The following is a 23,080-nucleotide window of genomic DNA, read 5'->3' as shown; positions in this document are numbered from 1 at the left end:
AGATGGATATATAAGTAATATTTTGGCTTAGCCCATGACAAGCAAAAAGCTACATTTATGCTGTAAGATATCTTGGGATCACAAGAGAGAAATTATTAACAGAAAATGAGTGTTGAACAGAACAACTGTGGCGTGTGTTAAGAGGAAATTTCCTGCTCAAAAACATTCCAGGATCAATACTCTCAAGAATAATGCCCTCTATTCACCTGCAAAAAACAGCCATAGCTCAGACAGTGTCAATAAAATTCCTTACCAAATATGTCTTTTGTCTGTGAGAAGACGCCTTATTCCTCATGCATGTTTACTTCATGACACCTTCAACATGACAGTCAATGGCAATTAGAAGGTCACTGATAATTTTTTTATTGAAGTCAAAAACCCTGATTAGCATTTCTATATTTGTTACTTTTGTCTTCACCTAAAGCTGCCCTCAATCATGTCAATAGCAAGACCAGTTTCAGGAGACTCAGCTGGCCCTTAGGAAGGTCCACCTAGCATCTAATAAAACACTAAATCAGATAATCGGTTTCTTCACCGCAGCAGTTAAAAAATGTGCAGAAATAAATGTACAAAAAGTGTTGTATACTTCAGGCATTTTTAGGACTACTTATCTTAAAGAATATCCCATTCCCATTCAGTGACTTTAGTATGACCATTCTTTCTGACTTTTTAAGATAAACAATACATTTGATGCCAATGTCACAAGCAGAAGAAGCATATATGCATACTGCTCATGAGTCTAAACCAATGGCGTTATGAGCAGCCACAGGAACAGAATAAAAATATCACCAAATGCCTTTTCTCCATGACTTCTGAAAGATGGCTCTACTTACACTCAGCAGGTGATGATGAAGTCTTTTGCCTGATCATGGTATGCTGCTGTGTGTGAGACTTCAGGGACTGACTAAGAGGTGCTTACTGCTGTGCTAAAGGATTTTAACTTACTTAAAATCTGGGGCATAAAAGCCTTTTCCTTTTACTGACATACATTTTATTGAATTCTAAGCTGCATAATAAAGTTCATGGCTATTAAAATGACTCATTCTATATATTCATGTATACCTCCACAAAGAAGCACAAAACACTGTAGTAAGTTTTTTTTCTTAATTTCCTGCATTTTTATTTCTCTTTATATTTTCAGGAAAGAGAGAAGAAGATATACATTCTGTTCCGTAGCTATTCCATTATTCAAAAACTAGCCTTACTCTGTAAAACATGAATCCTGATTTTACAAAGTCAAGAAACCAATTCTGACTACAGTACTGAAGAAAAGACTTGAAGGGGAAGCCTCAACTCACTGGACACCTGGGATACGAATACTAAATGATATAGGGAGGTACAATTGTGAATATAGCCAACTGCACCAAAACCCCTAATAAGGCTTGTTCTTTTCTACAGATTGCTGCACACACTTCTCTTACTTCTCACCTTTGCTGTTCCATTTTAGACCATGAAACCCTGCACAGACTTGAGATGCCAAGCATGCATCCTAAGACTTTCCACAGGTTTCTGTGCTTCTTCCAGGCCCTTCATTGTGGTCAAATTGTAGCTGAGGTGGTCAAAAACTTGGAAAGAAGGGCCTCACAATAAAATAGAATAAGCTGAAAAGAAGCAGAAAAACTTTTTCAGCTAGAGATCTAAACAAGTTGGGTCTGCCTCTTTTAATGCAGATTTTGATCTCTTTAGCATCTTGCAAGCTACCAGTGCTGTTAGTCCAAGTCTGAAGAAAGCCTTGGGTTTGTCTACCAAGTTTTTCAGAAGTTGGCAGATAACAAGCTAATGTTTGCTACAATGACTCTTCTAAAGCTTTTCCTTAGGGACAAAGCCAGTCTTTCAGGCAATGCATACTCCCAAAGCTTCTGACATCTCGTAAAGAAGACTGTGACAAGCTGTATGGACCTCAGAGGGGAAAAAAGGAAAAGGTGGTATAACCATTTAATCCGATGGTGAAAAAAAAAGCTTTGGCTTAAGGAGTTGTTTCTGAAGAACAGCGTGGTTCTCTTCTCAGACGCATAGTTGGAAAGTCTCTATAGGGGAGCATTGGTGGAACGGACATTAGTTTTTCCTCATGGATCTTTCTAGTGAATATAATTTAGCTCTGGACAGCATGTGAGAGTAGAGCTTCTCGGACTAAGGCATGCACCAAGTTACCCAGTACCATGGATGGGAACCACCATGAGAATGAGATTGTGGCCATGACAGAAGACAGCAAGAAATGGCTCCTCCTTTTTCCTGCATCTAACATGATTCCTCAGCCCAAAATCCCAATATGCAAGACTGGGAAGGAGCATAACAAGAAAAAGCTCAGATAATCTTTGAGGGAGTTAGAAGACCCCAATATTGAAATGCTTAACACTGAAGCAGAAGCTTTTGCAGAGAGAATGAATCCCACTTGAAAGGTAAAGTTAAATCTCTGCTGCTATAGGCTTTGTAATGAATACTGATACCAAGTATAACAAACTAGAAATTGTTGTCACTGGAGTAGGAGATTTTATCATGACTTTTACTGAGAGGACAGCAATTCAAAAGACTGGAACAGCGTGCAATCGGAATTGGAAAGAAGATGTCAGAGAAAATATTCAAGGACTGTAGTGAAGGAAGCTAGTGACTGAATCATAAACACTATCAGGCTATCTGTAGATTAAGCCCTGAGCCTTTTTTTTTTTTTATTTAAAATAGGAGGAGACAAATGCCTCCTGCCTACCATATTCAAGAACATCCATGGCTTCCTTCTACAGTCCTGGAAGGATTTTTAGCACAACTTCCCTTTCACATGAAAGGTATAGGTATAAAGTTCTGCACAAGAATACAGTAGAGGGTACCTAAATTGGCACCTCAATAAACAGCAAGTCTCTCTAACATCAAAGAACACATTCAGTGCAGTGCACTGCAATGACTCAAGCAATAAGCACATCACATCTTGTCAAGTAACTGTCCTGCTGCAGTTATTTGCAAGCCCATGTTATTCACATGTGTCAATTAAAAATGTCTAAAAGGCCCTTTTGCTGTTAGACTCCATGTTGTTTTATGTGAATCTACCATTTTTTCAGAAACAACCAGTTTCTTTCATTAATGTTACTTGTAATGTGTAGGCACAATGCTTACTTTCTGAACAATTTGTGACATAAAAGAGTCCCCCTCATCAGAATCTGTTGCTGTTAGCATCTAAAAACAGCACCGATCTCAAACCTTCATCCTTCTGTTTCTATAGTGACTCGCCACCTAGACAGATTCCACTGCACTTCCACATTGTCTCTTCTTTTCTCTTTCCTCATAAGAACTCCGGCTACTCAGTTTCTTTAAGAGAAAAAAAACCCACATTCTCTCTTTCATTAGAAGATGTCAACTGGAAGACCCCACCATAAGTCTGTGGCTTCCTGAGTAAAACTGAATAGCACAAGTCTAAATTATAGTTGCCGTGCCTAAGCAGCACAGGCCTCATGCATCATTCTGCAGCCAGATGTACTTCCTTCTCGCCACTGAAAATACCCCCACTGTGATCTGTGTGCAAACTGGCCATGTGTAAGACTTTGCAGGGATCTCCTTGTGTACCAGCTAGGTATGGTGTTCACTCACTTGTTTTTTAACACTCTAACTTCCAAGGAATTAACATATTCACTCACCTTTACATATACAGAAAATGACAAGGTCATAATATGTTTGAGGAAATATTTTGATAGACTTCTTTAAAGCAGCTATTACAGTGCACAAAAGGAGATATGTACTTTTATTTACCCAAAAAACCCCAAACAAACCCACAAGGTATCTCCCCCTGAATTTGTTCTCTTAATCAATGTAACCTGAAGATCATTCATAGGTATGGTCTGCTGGAAGTTCTCAAGATGCAGATTAGGTGGGTCTTTTGGCCTACATACCCAGCTGACTGTTCTCATTCAGGAATGAAATGACTAGGAAAGTGTTCCAAAACCAGGAAGTCTAATGCATTAAATGTGAATTACTGCAGTTAATCAGGCTTTTCATTAGCATAAGGCTAGTTTATAAACTATTCTGAAATGTGACATTTCCAAAGGATCATATTCCAAATTTTTCAGCATTTAACCACCACTATGTGCTTATCCTATCAGAACCAACAAACTGAAAACCATGAAACAGCACTGGAAAAACAGAATTTGAAAGAAGCACGTGATTTAATTGCACCTCAGCCCTAAAGGCAATGACCGTGAAGTTCAAATAGTTAAGGTTTATCCTGTAACCACAAGAACACAAGGTGAAGGCTGTAAAACTAGTGAGCATTTTGACTAAACAACCTCACCTTCCAACTAGTTGGGACAACATGATGCATATTTTTTTATTTTTATAAGGACTTTCCATGAAAAGGGAATGGAAAGCAATCAGAGTGGCAGGCTGTGAGACCTGCTGACTGGTTGCACAATAAAGGCTGTGCCATTAAGTGAAACCCTAGGAGCTGCTGCATCTTGAAATACCATAAAACTGAACAACTTCTGTCTGGAGTAAATCTGATTGGTATTTCCCTTGAATACACGGTGCATTTGTCCCTGTAATCTATTTTAAAGAGTGATTGGCATCAATGCTGTTGTGGTTGCATTCATTTTCTTTAGGGGATTCATTAAACTACTAGTATTAACAGTTTGAACTTAGTTGTATTCTGGTAACATCCACCATATTGTTGGCACTGTCCACCCACATAAGAGAAAACTGACCTTTTTTAGAGTTTACAATCTGGGATTGGTGGAATGTTGCAACACTGCAATGAAAATTTGAGTTCAGAAATAATACATAGCATTGTGATTATCACATCAGTACCTACATTAGGGTACAATAAATCTTGGAAGGCCAGAAATTACTGAATCAAGATAAAAGTTCAAGATGCGTTAACCAGTACATTCTAGAAAGGAAGAACAGATCTTTCTTTTATTAAGACATTGAAATCTTGATTAATAAAGCTGGGGTTTCAATGATGCTGAAAGCAATTAGACAACGAGTTGCAAAGGGAGCTGCACATGTAAATTCCTCTGTCTTATTTGAAAATCCCAGCCAACAGCAGCAATCATATTTGGTTTAAATTATCCTATCATCATGGGAAACAAAACCATTAGTCTTTCATTCCAGGCAAGAATGAAGTGCGGGTGAGGAAGCAAACATTGTGGGAACATGGATGTCTGCAGGTGATTATGTGCGTGTGCTGAGCTAATAAAGAAAGTGAAGTTCAGAACAACACAGATAGCAGTGAAGGCAAACTAGATGCTGGAAGGATGACAGTGATTGTGCAGATTATGAGAAAACAATCAGAAGTGACAGTCAAACTTCATCCTCTGGAGGCAAAGACGAAGCCAGTCTGTAAAGAATACCTTACGATCCACTTCTTTTTGCTGAAGGGATTTTTTGGGGTGGGGAAACAACACATGGTTTTCTTTGCTGTGTTCTGCAGTTTTCCAAATCCATCCTATTCATCTGTATGTCGGTAACATATAAATATGCTACTTACTCCCTCATGCGTTTCAGTTTGGTCTCTGCCATAATGCTGTTGAGAGCTCTGAATCCCTGGGGTGCCCCTGGAGACACTCTGGTGACAGTCCCCGAGCCTATAAATCAATGCACAGACACATAACCTTACTCACCTTCATCCCCTGAGCTCTACTGCAGAGTCAAGGGCAGTCAGAAAGAGGAAGACCTTGTTTCTCACAAGGTAGTGCCACATTAATTAAAGATGAATTAGATTATTAGATGCACATTAAGGGCAACTCCTTTCTGAGGCACAAGTAGATTCACAGTTTAAAGGCACCAGAATTGTAACAACAATTTTCTGTCTGTGTAGAGTACAGGGAATGAAATTACAACAGAAAGAACAGTCACTTGAGGAAGTGCTGGGACAGATAAATATTCAACAAAATGAAATTTGCTTAGACAATATGTATTTTCCTCCATTGCTCTTGCTCTTATATAAATAAGAGCAAGAACCTTCTTCCTAACAGGCAAGTCTCTCCATTAGCTTGATTGTTACTGTAAACTGAAAGTTTTTAACTTATTACATCATCTTCCCCTTCATTCTTTTTCTGTATTCATACCTTTATATGTAAATACCTACATACATATATGTGAGAAATATACATAAGCATATACTCCTCATCCCTGGAGGGGTTCAAGGCCAGGTTGGATGGGGCTTTGACCAACCTGGTCTAGTGGAAGGTGTCCCTGCCCATGGCAGGGGGGTTGGAACTAGATGATCTTTAATGTGCCTTCCAACCCAAACCATTCTATGATTCTCTGATTTATTTATTGCCAATTATTGCCAATTACTGCTCCAATTGGAAGACAATTCTGGAGCCTCTCTGTGAGCTGGTGGCTAAAATCTTGCCTCTAATTTCCCAATGAAACTTCTTTATTAGCCAGTTCATGCTCATTTTTCTACTGTGCCAGTCCTTTTCTTTGGCTTAGTCAGTTCTTCCCTTCTGTTTTGCATAATCCTTTCATTTATTTATAATTGGAAAAATAGATCCTACTTCAGCTTTCAATTTGCTATGCTAAACAAAGCAGCTATTTTGGTTTCTTCTTGCAAAATATTTGGCATTAGGATTTCACTTCCCAAAAAAGAAGAACATGAATCACGGTGGAATTATATCCTGTGCAAATGTGCAGGCTGTGGAAAACAGCGCCCAAGTTCTGAACAGACACAGGAGTGCTCTGCATAGGATATGAACAAACCAAAAGCCACACAAACACATTAACACAATGCCCTGTCTAAATGAACACAGTCTCCCTTCCTAGCAGGCATTTTTATCTTGAACTCAGTTGAGGTTTAGTTTGGATTGCGTTAACAGTGATCACATGCAGCCATAGGGAGCTTGCAGCTACCTTCCTGCTATGAGCAGTATAGACACCCCCAGAGAGTACTGAATGCTTCCCTGGAAAGCATAATCATGGCTTTCCCAGGAGTTAAGCTCCTATGTCTTACATGATTCTAGATTGTGATCACATAAGGTTGAATACTGAGATTAAAAGTTTCTGTCATGTGGGATCCTACTGAATCACTCACAGTGTCTGCTGGATTCAGAGCTTTGCTGGATTCAGAAGATATGAAGCAGGCACGGAGAGAGACCACAGAAGAAATGGATTCCTGACTCTGTTATCTGGCTACGGACAAAAGATTTGACTTTTAAAAACATTTTCCTAACTTCTCTTTACGCCTAATGGCTAACAGTTGTCTGGTGTCTACGTATTACAACTGCAATATAGTTAATGTAGTTTAAATATGAAAAATGACAAGCACTGTTCTTACTAGCAACCAATAACTTCACCCATTGATGGAAAAAACAGTTCCTGATCATTTACTGTAATACTACACACGCATATCCATACATTTTTACATGGGATCTGCAAGCATTCGATTGCTTTAGCAGCATTGGAAAATTCAGCTGTCCTCAGGGTGGCCCTGAGGAAACCCCAAGTGCTGTGGAAAGCAATGCTTATGACTTACTGGGTGGCATGCTCCTCTTGGAGTTGGCATAGAATTAAGGTCCAGATGTGGGGCTTTGGGGCTTTGAAAGCAATAAAAAACTGATGCCCTGAGCACCTATGGTCTAAGGAAAATATAATCTTTGCATTCTCTCAAAGAAGAGTACATTTAACCACAGGCCTCTGCTGAATTCTGGTATTACTACTATTAGAGCATACATCACTGTAGCAAGAGCTCAGCATACTCTTTCTGCTTAGTGGGTTCAATCTATTTATTGCTACAATATCCCCTTCTGCTCTGACATTTCATTATTAAAGACATCCTTCTTTTTTTTTTTTTCTGGGATTCCAGGCTAAATAATTTGTACTTTGTCTACTCTCCACATTGGCAGTTGGCCAAGCAAAACTTATTCTCTACACGCAAACTAGTATCTATCTTCCTCTCCATTTAATATGATTTTCTGGGTACTATGAGACAGTTGCAAGGACTACAGATTGTAGGATGCTGCAAAGGTGTGGTTAGTCATAAAAAAATGAGTTCTCAGTGAAAACTGCTGAGAGCTTTTCACGTGGTTGCTACAGGCCTCAAAAATTTTTCCTGGGGTGATTTATAACCCAAACCAACTTCTATATCAGAGCTATTTTCTTAGAAGCGGTTACTTGTTTAATAATATGTTTTGCAGCCAGCTTTGAGCAGCCTGCCTACCCATACATCAACACAGAACAAGGAACTATGCTTCTTCAAAAATAGGCCAGATAACTATTTGCATTTTTTATGCAATATATCATTCTTGGTTCATTAAACCAAATCAAATGAATCAACAAAAGCACTGACTTTTCAAAACCAGGTATTGTGCCTTTCTAAATGTATTTCAAAGACGAATACCCTCCCAGTGTCTAGCCCAGTACCACAGAGAACAACATAGGGCAAAAGATCTTTGTCATCTCAGGTCATGGAGTACCAGTTTGAGGTTCTCACCGCATTCTTCCTACTTGTTGAGGGGAAGATGAAAGAAATCCTCTGGCTGACATTTATTCACAGGTACTTACATTTAAAATGGGTGATTATGATTATCTGGTGAGACTTTTCATACATTATGGCCCAAAGGCATTCCTACCAACATTTCTGCTAACAACCGAATCATTGGTGACAGACATCTACTGCATCTCTTGGTAAGCCATTATGTGTTGTGAAGCTGTATCTCCACTGAATGATAGACTTCTGTCTATGAACTTAATTCTAATTAACTAACTTAATTCAATTAATGTAGAGAAATACAGGCCTGGTACAACAGCTGATGCCTTGAAAAGTGGGGACAAAGGATGAGGTGTAAAGGATTACGGACTTGCGATAACAAGAGGTGTGGGGCACAGGCTGGCACTGGGAATCCCATGGCTATAACCAATATGCTAGTGATCAGTTAAAGAAATTCAGACCTGGAAGTGGACATAGCTAGCTTTAGGGTGAAAAAAGAGAACAAGTATCTAATCTATGTAAAATGCACGATATACAGAAAATTTTGATGTAACGTGAATTTGCAGCCCAGTGAAGAAAAAGTAAGGTATAAATGAATGTTAGCAAACACATAAAAAAGGTCCGACCTGCAGCTTTATAGCTTGACATTAGAAGAACTTAAAATAGTAAACATTTAAACTTCTGCAGTGACCCTGAGCATACAAAGATAAAAGGGACCCTAGCAGATTTCTCTCTTATTATTATCACATATATTTGTTTGGAACAGAACATGCAAACGTAATTACAAACTCAGCTTGGAGAAAGGCTTTAAGTTTAGCACAGACTTGTTAGAGATTTTTTAATGGTTAAAGCACAATTTAATTCTTTAATATTATAATTTTTAAAGGCATCTTCTTGTTCTTAATACTGAAAGAAAAAGAGGAAGACAAGAGTCTCTTTATTACTAAGATTTTTTTAAAAGTAGCACTAATACCACACTAGTTTTTGGCTTATACTCCGGGTTATTCTCAGAAGCCCTCAAGGCAATTCCCCTTTTTCATTAAAATGACAAAATATTGAAGCATAGCGCTAAATTGTGTCCCTATTGCCACTTCTGCAAACCCACTGAAGACAATGATGCTGCAAATGCATAAATGAGTGCAGAATTTGAAGAACGTGGGATCTCCATTAGTGTGAATACAGATTGGGCGTGAATGTTCCTTCCTTCAGTCCTAAGGATCTCCCTGATGTGGGACCCAGAAGGTGACCAGATATGATTCAGTTTTCCCAGGTTTCCCCTACATTATCATGTCAGAGCCACAAGATAATACTAAGTCAGGTTTATCCCAACTGAACGAGGGTAAATTTGGCAGCTAAGCAAGACCGTGGTTCCTGTGGGAGCCTTCAGGATCTCAGCTGGGCTTTCATGCAAACCGCACTCAGGCTGCTACTGGCACAGTTCAACCTGGTGGTCTTCAAAGGGCAGTGACTACACCAGCCTCAGTAAATAGCCTTCTTTCATTTAAGTTTTCTATTTAGCTTTTAAGTAGAACACAAGAAACCAGGCTTTCAAACTCTAAATTTATAGAGAGAACTTGCAGGAGATTTTAGGATTAAATTGCAAACTTAAATTCTCAGTGATTTTTCTGCACCTGTAATGAGATGCTGTAAAATAAAATAAAATAAATATTATCCAAACCTGTATCATAATTCAGAAGAAATTTTTAAATATTTTAATCAATTTTCTCTTATGGTTACAAGTACTAGAAACTATAAAACAACCTACATACCCTTAAACATTTTCCTCTGGAGAAAAGATGGCAGAAGCCAAGTTTTTAAAAGCCTTTGTTATAACATTCCCCAGTTCTGACCATCATGATTTATCTATTATTTTCAACAAAAGCACTTAACTGTGTATGCCCTTTTGTTTGGCTTATTTATACTTTTCTGCAGTAGGCTAAGGAAGCAATTTTCAAGATCACATTTTTTGAGTTGTTTTGTTTCAAAATGGAAATAATTGGACTGTGATGAATACAGACTGCTAATAACTTCCACTATTACATTTAAAGAAGAGATATCATCTTACCCAGTGAGCTATTATTCAGGACACTCTCCAAATACTTGACCATTGCCTCAATATCACTGTCCTGTGGATAAATGAAATAAGGAATATCATTAGTGTGAGCACAAACTTAACTGTAAACACTATGTACCAGAGGTACGATCCCACAAACATAAAGGATATTACTTATACCCATGAATATCAACACTAGACTACAAAGAGTCGACATTGCTCAGGACTTTTTCTGTATTTTCTTCTCCTAAAACACCAGGCTTGGGAATGATGTTATATACAAACAATTATTTATGTCAGATTCCTTGCAGAACACAAGCGTGTAGAACAGCTGTGCATGGAGTTTAAAGAAGACATGTTTACTGTGGAGGGTGGTGTGCAATCCCTGAAAATACACTAGCATTTTATCATCTTTTAGTCCTGGAATATCTAAAACATATTACATTGAAAACGGCAAGTATGTACTTTTTAACTATGCCAAAATTTCTTATGTTTATCATAGCTGCCCACTGCAAATTAATGCTTATATTTCATGTAAGTGTATCTACTTACATAACTAGTAATGACTAATTGAAAAAAAAAATTATTAAGAAGAGATTTTAGCAGTTTTCTATTTCAAGTACTCTGTTACCAGACAGATGATTAACAGTTTTGCCATGATATCTTTCGTGTGAAATGCTATTTGTATACACAGATGAAATTTATAGATCCGGCCATTAAGCAATGATTGTGCTCCAGGAAGTAGATTGCAATTTTATTAAAGTCCAAGAGAAACTTGGACTCTTGAGTTTCTAGAGGCTGCTGCCATATCACATTTGACAACATGGCATTTCTTGACTATTTAAAACTGAAAGTCAAAATCTTGACCTTGCTGAAAAATCTGCCAAAAATCTGTATTTTAAAAAATATTGAGGACCATAAATATGGTTTTAAAATATAATACACTGGAATAAAAATAAATAATAGACCTCTGCTTCTACAACAGACAATCTGCTTTATATTTCTTTGTGATCTTACTCAAAAATGCTCATTCTAAGTTTCTCAAACTAAGGAAGTGCCAGTACACCTTAACAGGATAACAATAATTGTTGGCAATGACTATTAGCTGGTTACCTTTTGATGCAAGTGAGAGCTGTTATGGATGAGCATGATCTAACTTCTTATCACCCTAAGTTGTCTCATGGGCTTATAGTTGAAACAGGTTCTGCTATTTTTAGCTGAGGTCTGCAAGATGGGAATCAGCTTCTTGGTTGGCCATTTCAACAGATAACCCAAAGGCTTGTAGGTCTGACGGAGACTCTTTGCCCTTTTGGAGCAGCCTGTGGAGGTCCTGGCTGGAAAAAGTCAGCACCAGGGTTTCCAGTTCTGCAGCCCATCCAAAGTGCCTGAGTTACCTCAGATGATCAAGTTAATCTGAACCTGCTTAACTGGGGCTTTTGCCAGTTAGCAGTAAAGTGCTCGGGAAATGCTGCAGAATGTATTACATTTATATATAAAATATATACTGAATATTGAATTAAGACAGACTTAATATTACAGACATAATTCCTCTGTATTTGTAAAAGAAAAAAAAAAGAACCTTTAGGATTTCATTAAAAAGTTATTAAATATTTTTCATTCAAAACTCAAATTTTATAATAGTTTTCTGCTAATATAAATTTGTAATTAATTTTATTTTCATTATCGCTAACAGTTAACTGCACATCTATAGACAGACAGACAGAAACATGGTAAATGGCCACATATAATACTAGTACAATTCCTTTAATAAAACCTGGTTTTCATTTTCAATGGGGTAAAGACTGTAATTCCCAAACCTCTGACTTCTCACAACAGGACATCGTATTTACTCCAAATATCGCAACAAAGCTGATTTTTTCTCATTACACCGTAACACAAAAGATACACGTTCACCACTTCCATCACCACTGGTTTTCAGGGAAACTAGCTGGCTGAACTTGGCTATCTTGAAAGAAAATTTCAGTGAGGAACAGAATGTGGTTTCACACAGCTGTAAATAGTTGAATAAATAGTTAATCCGTTTACACTGAGGTAGAAACTTCCTATGCCTTTTGTCCGCCTGGGTTTAGCAATCCAAGAGGATTTTAGCTGTTTTATTTAGCATGTTTATCTATTTAATATATTTCTTTAATGTTTCTCTTTTTTGCAGAGAAAGCAAAGCAAGGGACTCTGACAGATTCACAGAAGAGAGACACGCTTACACGTAAGAGCCAGCGTGGATGAATGCTTGCACATTTCAAATTCAGAACCAACGAAACCCTTTCTAACAGCAAAGGTGCATGTTAAGAATCCAGTGGAACATTTTTTGGGTGAGAGCACACAGACCACCCACAGCTCCTGGAGCTATGATAACTTATGCCAGCTGATCACATCAGCCACATTAGTAGACTTTGTCAGAATGAAGATAGTGAATTTGCTATTAGTGTCACTAAAAAAAAAAAAAAAAAAAAAAAACAACACAAAGAACAAGGTGATAAACTGCAGTAGAAAGCATCTATTAGCATCTCAGGTAAATCAAAGCAAATGAAGGCTTCTCTGTGCACTAACTTTTCAAGGTAAAACCTCTCCTAAACTTCATATTTTTAAATTTTTTTTAGAAACACTTTCTCATTCTCTTTCATGTTTTCCCCCTAACTAGAAACCAGTGTTCCTAGAAAAAAACATGTAGAAAAGAGCCATTGGCTTGAAGAGCTAAAAGTCTGGAAAAATAATTGGCAAACTGCTGCTTGAAATCTGGCAATCTGCATTTCTGCTCCAAAAGAGAGAAACCACAGACACTAAACTCCAATGCTACAACAAAGATGAGAGGTCCAGATGTGCTTAGGGTCTGAAATTGGGGGTAACCCCACATCTGCAACTGGACAATGTCGCTGAAAACACATAGGCTGTATTGAAAGATATCAACATGGCATTAACAGTTGTCTCAGCTCCCATCCTAAACCTTTAAAATTATACCATTTCAGTTCCTAACTCTACCTTCTTGACTGAAGAGGTGTTGCATCCCACGTAAGGGCACTACTTCTCAGTCTGTCTTGACATCTGTGGGAGCCTAATATAGCTTCAGTAAATAGTTCAGATGTCTTTCTACATCATGCACCCTAATGTGCTGTTCCATTACATGACTTTTTGACCCCACGCTACTGCACGAACATCAGAAAGTTTTTTAATCATTGTTTGAAGTAATGGGGTCACTAGGGAGCACAGCCAGATGCAGCATTTCTGCACTCTCTGCACAGAAGTAACTAGTAAAGCAATCTTGGCATTAGAAAATTGAAAAATTTGCACAAATTAGGAAGGTAAATATTTTACAAGTCCTTATCCTGTATTGCAGTGGAATGACTTCTTTATTAGCACACACCTCCAAAAGCTTAATTTATGAAGGTATTTTTGAAGAAAGGGTTTAAGACTATGAATCTCATCATAGAAATAGGAGTAGGAGTTTTGGTATTAAGTAAATGACTGCAGAAGCAAACCCCTGCTATATACTAGCAAGATCAAACATATTCTGGTAGTTTTTGAAGCTTATTATTAATACTGAGCATGATCCCACCTACCTTTGAGTGGGATTCATCTCATGTAACTTGACATCCAGAATGAATATGGCCCATGCATGCTAATAACTGTAGATCCCTTTATAATCACCAGGGAGACAATGACCTCTCAGCATATTTCATCTAACCTACATTAGATGCTTGCTTACTTCTTACTGTACAAATTTTCCATTCAGTTACTTCAGATGTAGCTGTCCAGACTGCACAGCTAAGTTCAGTCTGCTTTGACCTCAGATTTACTGCTGACTTTTTTACTTGACAAAGGGAAAACTGAAAATTATGCTCACTAGCCAAGAAAAAGACAAGGTGATTATGTCAATACCCAGAAACACACTTCTGCTTTATCTAAGGTGCTAGGGCCAACGTGAGAAAAAACACAGACAGACAATCAGTTTCTTTGATAAAGGACATCCTAAAAGGCAAAAGGTCACAGGGGGTGCTTCCCAGTCAGTCTGTGCATGCCAGTTCGCAGAGGGTTAATTCTCTGTGTGCACACAGACTGCTGGTAGATAGAAGCCTCAGAACCATCAGGGGCTGGATTCATACAAGAGGTGCCAGTGGGACAGCTCTTTCAGCCCACGGTGATGGTTCTTGTCTTCACTGAATTCTGAGTCACTGCAAAATGAGGGAATGTCACTGCTCAGATATGACTGCCAACACCTGATTTATTCTGCATTATTGAGAAATCTATTTTTATCTTCTGCCCTTCGTTAATTCTAAGCAGCAGTCTGCCTGTTCAAAAACACTATTGATTGACACTTAATGATACCATCAATGAAAGTTGAATGAAAATTTTAACAGGCATTCTAAAAAGAAAAAAAAAATATCTCAGAGTCTGATAAAAGTGAGCAATAATTTATTTCCAAGACTATCTTGTGGTGGACTTTCTGGGCAACAGATTGTTTGCATGTGTATGTGTTGTGGGTAAACACAGACCAGCAAACTGAAAAAAGCGTTGTCTTAGATATTACACTGATCGACAATTGGCTAATAATTTCTTTAGACTAGCACTGTATCAACTGAGCCTGAATTTTAAAACATCCTGTGTGTTTCGTTTGAAAGCTCGGGTAACATTTCTAGTTTGAATGAAGGTCTTTCTGAGTAAACTTCAAGTTTAACTGGTGAGAGAATTTCAGGACTCCTCACTACCATGGTAGAAGTAGAGTTCTGATTTCTCAGACAAATGTTTTATTTTTGCCTTAAAAACCACATCTTAAAGAAGCTATTAGTACAAAATTTTCAAAAATCAGTACAAGTTACTTATAATTTAGTGAAAAGTATTAGCATATGTGGTTGGTTCCCTAAAATGCAAAAGACATCACATTCTGTTCTGCAAAATTTGCACATGAACCCAGAATAACATATATGGTACTAAGCAGAATCAGACAGTACCCTTCAGAGGCACTGTATGCAATGCTTTAAGCTGATGGCCCAGGGGAGAAAAGAATTGTTCCTGAATACCTCAGAAAGATCCATTTGCAGAACTGACTTGGGCATTTAAGTTTATTGATTTCACTGAGACTTGATCACTGTAGACAAGATTCATCTCAGCTCATTCTGATCAGATCTAAATTAGGTGCCTTTTCCAATAATCTTCAACCTTCTTCATACTGCAATCCCTAAGACTTTCTTGTGGCAGCCTCATCTGATAAAGCTACTTTAAGACTTCCAATAATAAGTTTTCTCTTCACTGACACTTTCCGAGATACTTGAGAAAGCCTACAGATTTGCTGCTTAAGTCTTGCAGTTGTTTAGGCTCACAGTTCATCACACTGTCCTAGAAAATATGTCTAATAGAGGCGGGAAAAAGTGGCAACTAGAGGTGCCCATATGTCCCTGGGAATTAGAGCTGGAACTTAGACCTTATGCTTGAAGTACACCTTCAGCTTTAACTTATTTTACCCATAGCTAACACGTGAGAGAAACCCACTCTGAATGTTTTACAGTCACAAGGAAGTTTACTGACAACAATCTGCCTTATGGCATTCATGGGAGTGTTATCCTTAATCTTAAAGGAATGCAAGAATCTCATCAATGTCTCAGAAGAATTACATACGCATACATGTATAATTCATGATATTGATATACACACACATTCCTAACAAAACAAAATTTCAGTAATGTCAGTAGGACAAAACCTTGGAAGGAGCTTAATCTTCCCATGGGCATCAAGTGTATACTGTTTTCCCAAAGGTCACATATACCTGATGATTTGTCTTAGAGACTGTCTGTGATGCTTCCACATCCTCTTCCACTTCACTGCCTTCTGAACAGGATTCAAACTCATCATTATAATATTCTTCTGCAATTTCTGGGTCTTCAGGGATCTCTAAAGGTAATTATGAGTTTAAAGTATACAGATAGACAATATGCATGATGTTAAAAAGATAAAATGGATTTTATACCACCCATGTTATGTCACAAGCAATGTATTCTGTAATTGAAATCAAGGCATAGATTGGCATAGATTCTCAGATTAAAATGTTCATCTTTGATGACATGATAAGCAATGTTAAAGTTGTCTCTGGTAAAAGATCAGACACTCATCACATCTAAATTAACAACCTCGAAGGATCTGTATTGATTTTGGCCTGAAATCACTGAACCATAGAATAATTCAGGCTGGAAAGGACGGTATGTGATCATCTAGTCAAAGAAGGGTCAACATTGAATTGAATCCAGCTTTCATGGGCTGAAATTATGCCCCAGTTTAGTTTTCCCTAAGACACTTAACCAATGGCAAGTACAACTGCTAAGCTAAAATGGAAAATAATATATACCAGGCACATGTTTAAAAGACAAAAGAAATAAAATCTTTATCTTTTTCCAAACTTCCCTGAAATGAAAGCATAACAAAATAAAAGAAACCGTTGTAAAGTCAAGCTACGCATACTTGGATGTCACGCTCTCTCAACTTGTTACTATTACAAGTTTAGTAATAGCAGTGAGTACAATATTAATATAGCCAATGAGCCTATGAAGTACTGTAATTGTTATTAAAACTCACCATATTCATCACAACATGAAAGATGACCCAGCCGCTCTGCTCCGGGTGAAATCCTTTCGCATCCCAGACTCCATAAGTAAGTAAGGAGTTAGTGAAATGGCTCGAGGCCTGATTGTGCCTGCTTCGGCGAACTGCCCTTTTGCAGCAGAAGCACCTAAGCATATGCTGAATTTTAAGCAGAGGCTGGACTGTGGTGACTATCTGAATAAAAAGCAGAATCTCCACTTTTCTAGACAGAAAGCTGGAAGGCAAAGCATTGCCCACAGGAGACACGGGTCAGCAGCAGAAGACAAGGGAGCCCACCTCGCCAGCCATCCCATCAGTAGCTCTAAGCATTCATGGAGAGATGTATTCCAGGAGAGCTAATCCCCATGCTTCAATTTTAGGCAGTCTCTTACTGACTTATCAAGATATGTTACATCCAAGCCCAGGAACAATATTTTTATACTACCAGTTTTCAAAAAGTAAATGTTTGGTATACAACTTTGCTTGGTATTATTACAAGAAATGTTAGTTGAAGATAAAAAATGCTTAATATTCAGATGTCATAAATCACCATAGTCCTAACTTTAGCTAATGCTGATTTCCACCATTCTTCCCAATTAATTATATCACTTTAAAGAAATACAAACCGACTTATCTTAAATATTGCTGCATTGAAATAAATTAAATTCAAACAATACAACATTAAAGATGCTTAATAGTTTTTTTTTTTTTACTTGTTTCACATGGATAATAAATGCAAAATGATTTTAACAATGGAATACAATTAAAATCCATTAAAAGACGTTGGAGTTTGGGCAGGAGGAATAATTCCAATCTTTAAGGCATAAGAAAGAGAACTCAGGAAAAAAGGGAAAATGTCTTTATCTGCAGCACTAGGTGGTTGAAGCTCTCCTGTTGAGATATGATGTCTACTGTCTCTAAAGTATTATAAAAAATACTTCCTTTTTCTATAAACTTGATTTATGTCCAAATTACTGACACATTTTCATTCAGGTTTCTCTGTTTTAAGATATTCATGGAAGCTGATAATAGCACCATGCTCCACTGCCACAATTTCCAATCCTTCCTGTTTCTATTTTTCATCTAACTTAGTTTGGGGAAGAAAAAAAAAGAAGAACCTCTCCAACCCAGAAACTTTTTCCCACAAAAGAAAGCATTGTGTTTAATTGTTTGATTTCTCCAAAGTGCCATTTGTCAGAAAAGCCTAACACTTCATCTTAAAAATATATAACCTTTAGTATCATTCCTTTTTAGCATGGAAAGAACACTTCTAAATGAAGATACATCTCCTTTTCCAAACAGAGTGAACATCAATTTTTCTTTCTTGCAGACAGGTTGTCATTCCTGTAATTAGTATAATTTTGTTAGGTTCATCTGCATTCTACCTATGTCTATATATGCATTCAAATACATATGAATCAGCCTATTTATTATGTTATAATGCAAACATTGGTCTACACTAGTGTTTTCTGAGTTGTTTTCTCCTCCCACATTCTTCATTTGTTTACTGTTGTATTAAAAAACACAATCCTCCCCTTCCCAACCAAACAAGGTATTAAAATCATTTTACTCATAAATATAATTTCCAAATGTCTGCTCTGGCTACAGTAAAGCTCTATACCTTGCGAGTAGCCAGAACTGCTGTTGCCTCCTATGGAGAGGCTGGCACTGGACGTATCCCACTACCATGCCAGCTTTTACAGCCTTGTCAGAATTGCTCACTTTACCATTTGTAAAATTGTTTTGACAGCTGTTCATAGATGGCCAGTTAATCCGAGCTCAGTAACACAATTTTAAATGCTAGTTCAGACACTAGAGGTGTTTCAGGGTACAGATGTTTACTGGCCCTGATTCAGAAACTATTCCAAGTGACATTTCTTAAAGAAGACAGCATGTACAGTGGATGGGAACTTGGGATTTAGGTACTACAAGTCTTTAAAATATCCTGGGTTTCTGACAAGCATCTTTCTTTAAAGAATGCACCTCCAAAAGATCAACACATTCATTTAGACTATCTGGTTCCATACAACAGTTCCTTGAGTCCTACAAAGTAGAGCCGGCTCCCAGTCATCCATGTGCTACAGATGCAGAATTAATTTGAGTACAGAACAGCTTATTTAGTTGAGACTCAGGATCAGCCTAATTTCAAGAACAGGTAAACTGGCCTTAGCGTAGCAGATACCATGAATCAACGTGGCGAGCTGTACCCATGCTGGCTGAGTAAACTCTAAATGCAGGTAACTGGAGCGAGCTGGGAGAGGAACAGAGTTGCATTTAAGAAGGTCCTGACGCCGTCTGCCACCCGTTGGACCCCCTTGCTCACACTGCACTCCTGACCTGCCTGAGCACAGCGAGTCCAAATCACCCTGTTCCTAGTGTGCTACCAAGTCACCCTGTGCAGCTTACACGTGGTAGGCAGGGACTCTGCTTTCCTCGCAGACCCTTGGAAAAGAAAAGTGACGGTAACATCCAATACAAAGGTTTCTAATACTATGCCAGCTGGCAAAGCACACAGCCTGATGGCTGCAACACCATTATAATATAGATGTCCCTCAGATGCCCGTTGTCCCTCTGATACAGCATTATTTACACGCTCCTTATGGAGCAGAAAGGAAAGTCTCTACTGCTACTTCTGCTCCCTCATGCCCCCTGATCTGTCAGCTGATCTCTGAAAATATATTACGCTTTAACTAGCTGTGCATATTGCACTGAGGCCAGTCACAGTACCTTTTATTTGCTTACAAAGCACTTCATTCAGAACAAACTCAGCTATTACTTTTGTATTGCTAGGCGGCTTCGGCATAGCATTGAGACACTTGATATTTGCTATTAGATATTTGAAAGAAAATGAGCTCTGAATAATAATATTACTCTTTCAGTTTCTTTCTATATATAACCATGACACTAATAGTGGAAGGAAGGGTAAAAACCCGTTATCTAAAAAATCATAAAAGCATGGTTATTTCCCAGGAAGACAAGCTATACAGAAAACAAAGGAATGCAATACTTGTAATATTTTGCTTAAATCCACCAAGAGCTTGTCTCAGGTAGCATGGTAACTTGGCAACAACAGTTTTCTCCAAAGAGATGAAAATACTTTGATAAATATCTTTAATTTTCTCTTGCCTTGAAGTCATAATTGGTGCATTGATGCAGCACTCTCACATTCCAGTGCATAAAGAAGACAATAAGTAAGGCCCCTTTTATTTAAAAAAAAAGGAGAAGAAGAAAGAAGAAAACAGAATAGTATAACATACATTCGTTTTCACCACCTACATTCACAGTAACAAAGTCACACTTGGCTCGTAACGACTAATCTACTTTTTTAATCCCAAGGCTTCATCGCGTCTCTGGAAGAAGGCAGATTGTCTCAGCTGTCACTTTTCCATCTTAAGGAAAAAACTGCTATAATTCCATGTAGCTACACTCCTCCGTTTGCACAGTACCACAGACAGCAAAGTGAGGAGCAAATCATTCGACTGTTCTGACAAACATATACCGTCATGAGATATAATGCATTCTTAACATTATGGTGACATGAACCAAGACAGTAAAAAACAGTGCTGCCACATCTCTGCCACCACACACTGCCACAGAGAGCTGGAAAAATTGAGAGGAGGGGCTAGGACACAGACACTTGCGCTGCCCCCCCTGCAAGGCTTTGTACATCAGCCACGCTGGGGACTGAGGCAAGAGACAAGCGTTCCTCCACAGTTTTGCTTCTGCATTGCTCTGGGCTGCAAGGCAGCCCACTGGCCGGACCTCATCAATAACACAAAGGTGCCTATGGTCCTTTCTTTCCTGTGGAAACTCATCAGCAAATTGCAGTTTGATCCCATCTGAGCAGGAGTTCCCTACCGAAACGAGGATCACAGCAGCCCCTGGGTGCAAGGAGGGGCTGGGAGAGCAGGGTCTGGTCAGCCCTAAGAAGGGAAGGTAAAGGGGAAACCTTATTGCTGTCTATGACTATCTGCTCAGAGGATAAAAGGAAGGTGGAGCCAGACTCTTCTCAGAGGATAAAAGGAAGGTGGAGCCAGACTCTTCTCAGAGGTGACAGGGATACGACAAGAGGCAACAAACATCAGCTGGAACATCATAAATTCCAGTTTGACATTTGGAAAAGAATTTTACAATGAGAGTGATCAAATACTGAAACCGGCCTTAAAGAAGCTGTAGGATCTCAGTCCTTGCAGGTGTTCAAGGCTTGACCAGACACAGCCCTCCGCAACCTGATCTGATCAGACCTGTTTTGAGCAGGGGATTGGACTAGACTGTCAGTCGACCCTTCCAACCCAAATTATTTTATGATTCTGTGGTTACATGATGCTCCACAAACAAACCATTTGTGTGTGTGCACATATTTAACATACATGCTCACAAACTAAGCAGAAACTCACCTGTTTCTGTATGTCCCTGCAACACGTTCACATTCTTGCAAATAACCAGCAAAAGGAGATGGTGACCAGGGCTGGCCACCACTCTTCAGAATAGTGCATCAGCTATCACAGAGGGATAAAACAGAATGGGATTTCTCCCTTCAAGGGAGAGAAAAGAAAGAGCTGAAGCACCGTCACTAGGAGAGAGGTTTGAAACACAGAGACTTGTTTCCCTGAGCTACATAATCCTGAATGCAAAATTCTACTGCCAAGGAGAACATGCACTTTGCATCTCTCTGCGTTTCAGATCAATACTCATACGATTAGGAAAAACAAGATAACTCCATTATTATAATTTAAACTCACTCAGATTGGTTTGGGTTGATTTTTCCCAGTGCAAGACAAAAACCTTCAAATTTAAAAGTTTCCATCAAAGAGAACTGCCATCCTTTGGTCAGCTATAGATGAGATATGCATTATTAAGCTCTGAAGCTTCATTGTTCAGAAAGTCAGTGGAAGCTTTTGTCCAGCCCTTCTAAACTAGGCTGAAAAAGACTCTCGGAAAATGCCTTGTTTAAAAAATGAACCAAGGGATGTGACAGGACTTTTGTGCCCATGAAAGTCTTGTACAATTGTCTTGGCTAAGCACAAAAAGACTATGAAGTCATGAATGGAATTACCTTCTGACATGGCCATGTACAGCATAGATGTAAAGTAAAATGGGTTGTTCTAAATGACAAACAAAAATATAACCAAAGTTAAATATGAATGTTTTATAATTCTACTTTCAGCATTTTAAAAAGGAAAAAAACTTTAATTCACTTGTGGGCTTCACTGAGTGATGATTTACCTATTGTGAAATGTCTAGGAAAAATAGAGATAAAGAGGATTTAAATCACAGTAGCATTATGGGGATCTTCTATTACTTGATGTTAGAAATGAAGCAGTTAATTCAAAATGTTTTTCCAAGGAAAAATCACTATTTTAACCAAAATGAAATTTCCAATAAAAATGTTTTATTTGACGGACACGGTACTTTTCCCCTATCTTTCCATCTCCCGGTGTTTTATCAGTATGTACAGAGGCAAAGCATGAGAGGAGAGAAGGAGTTGCTAAAAGGAGTTGTTAACAAAAATGAACAGCAAGATGGAACACTTTCATCACATTTTGTCCCCTAATTTTTTGAGTGGTCAGTTGGAATTTTTTCCTCTGATTTTTTAACTGTCATGTATACAGAAATGGGAGCTCTGGTAGGCAGTGATTATGAAGATGATGATGCCATGCTTCCTTTTAAGGATGGTTTAAAGTTCAGCAAAACTAAGAATTTTCCAAATATTCAGAAAGCCTTTTAATATCAATGGGTGAAGGAAGAGAAAGAAGAATATAGGGATGTAGTCAATAACAGGGAGCAGTTTGTGAGTCTTAGAAGCCATTCCCTTCATGGACAGAGAGCTCCTATTATTGTAAAGGTTGCCCTATTATTTGCACAGTTTCCAGCAGGAACAGAGCAAGAGCTGTAAATTAAAGGAAAAATGACCGAAAATGACCGCGAAGTTACCTCATGGCATCAATTTAAAACTACCATAGTCCTTGAGTTATTTTAAACTTTTTTGATCAGTCAAAGCATACTTTCAAATAAAAACTCCGTTTTCCTGC

General features: G+C 38.3%; 1 protein-coding gene across 1 annotated transcript in view; it reads right to left on the bottom strand.

Moving 5' to 3' along the window:
* Window positions 1-23,080, bottom strand: part of NEK11 (NIMA-related kinase 11) — a 100,529-nt gene that overhangs the window by 15,130 nt on the left and 62,319 nt on the right. Inside the window, exons 12-14 of the mRNA XM_009879597.1 lie at window positions 16,240-16,364; window positions 10,476-10,536; window positions 5,468-5,564 (exon numbers count right to left, since the gene is read on the bottom strand). Of these exons, the coding sequence (XP_009877899.1) occupies window positions 5,468-5,564; window positions 10,476-10,536; window positions 16,240-16,364 (283 nt within the window). The remainder of the gene's footprint in view (window positions 1-5,467; window positions 5,565-10,475; window positions 10,537-16,239; window positions 16,365-23,080) is intronic.

This window comes from Charadrius vociferus, unplaced genomic scaffold (assembly GCF_000708025.1).
Source record: "Charadrius vociferus isolate BGI_N301 unplaced genomic scaffold, ASM70802v2 scaffold722, whole genome shotgun sequence".
In the NCBI taxonomy this organism is placed as follows: Eukaryota; Metazoa; Chordata; class Aves; order Charadriiformes; family Charadriidae; genus Charadrius; species Charadrius vociferus.
The sequence above is the reverse complement of the archived record's forward strand: the minus strand, read 5'-3'. Positions and strand labels throughout refer to the sequence as shown.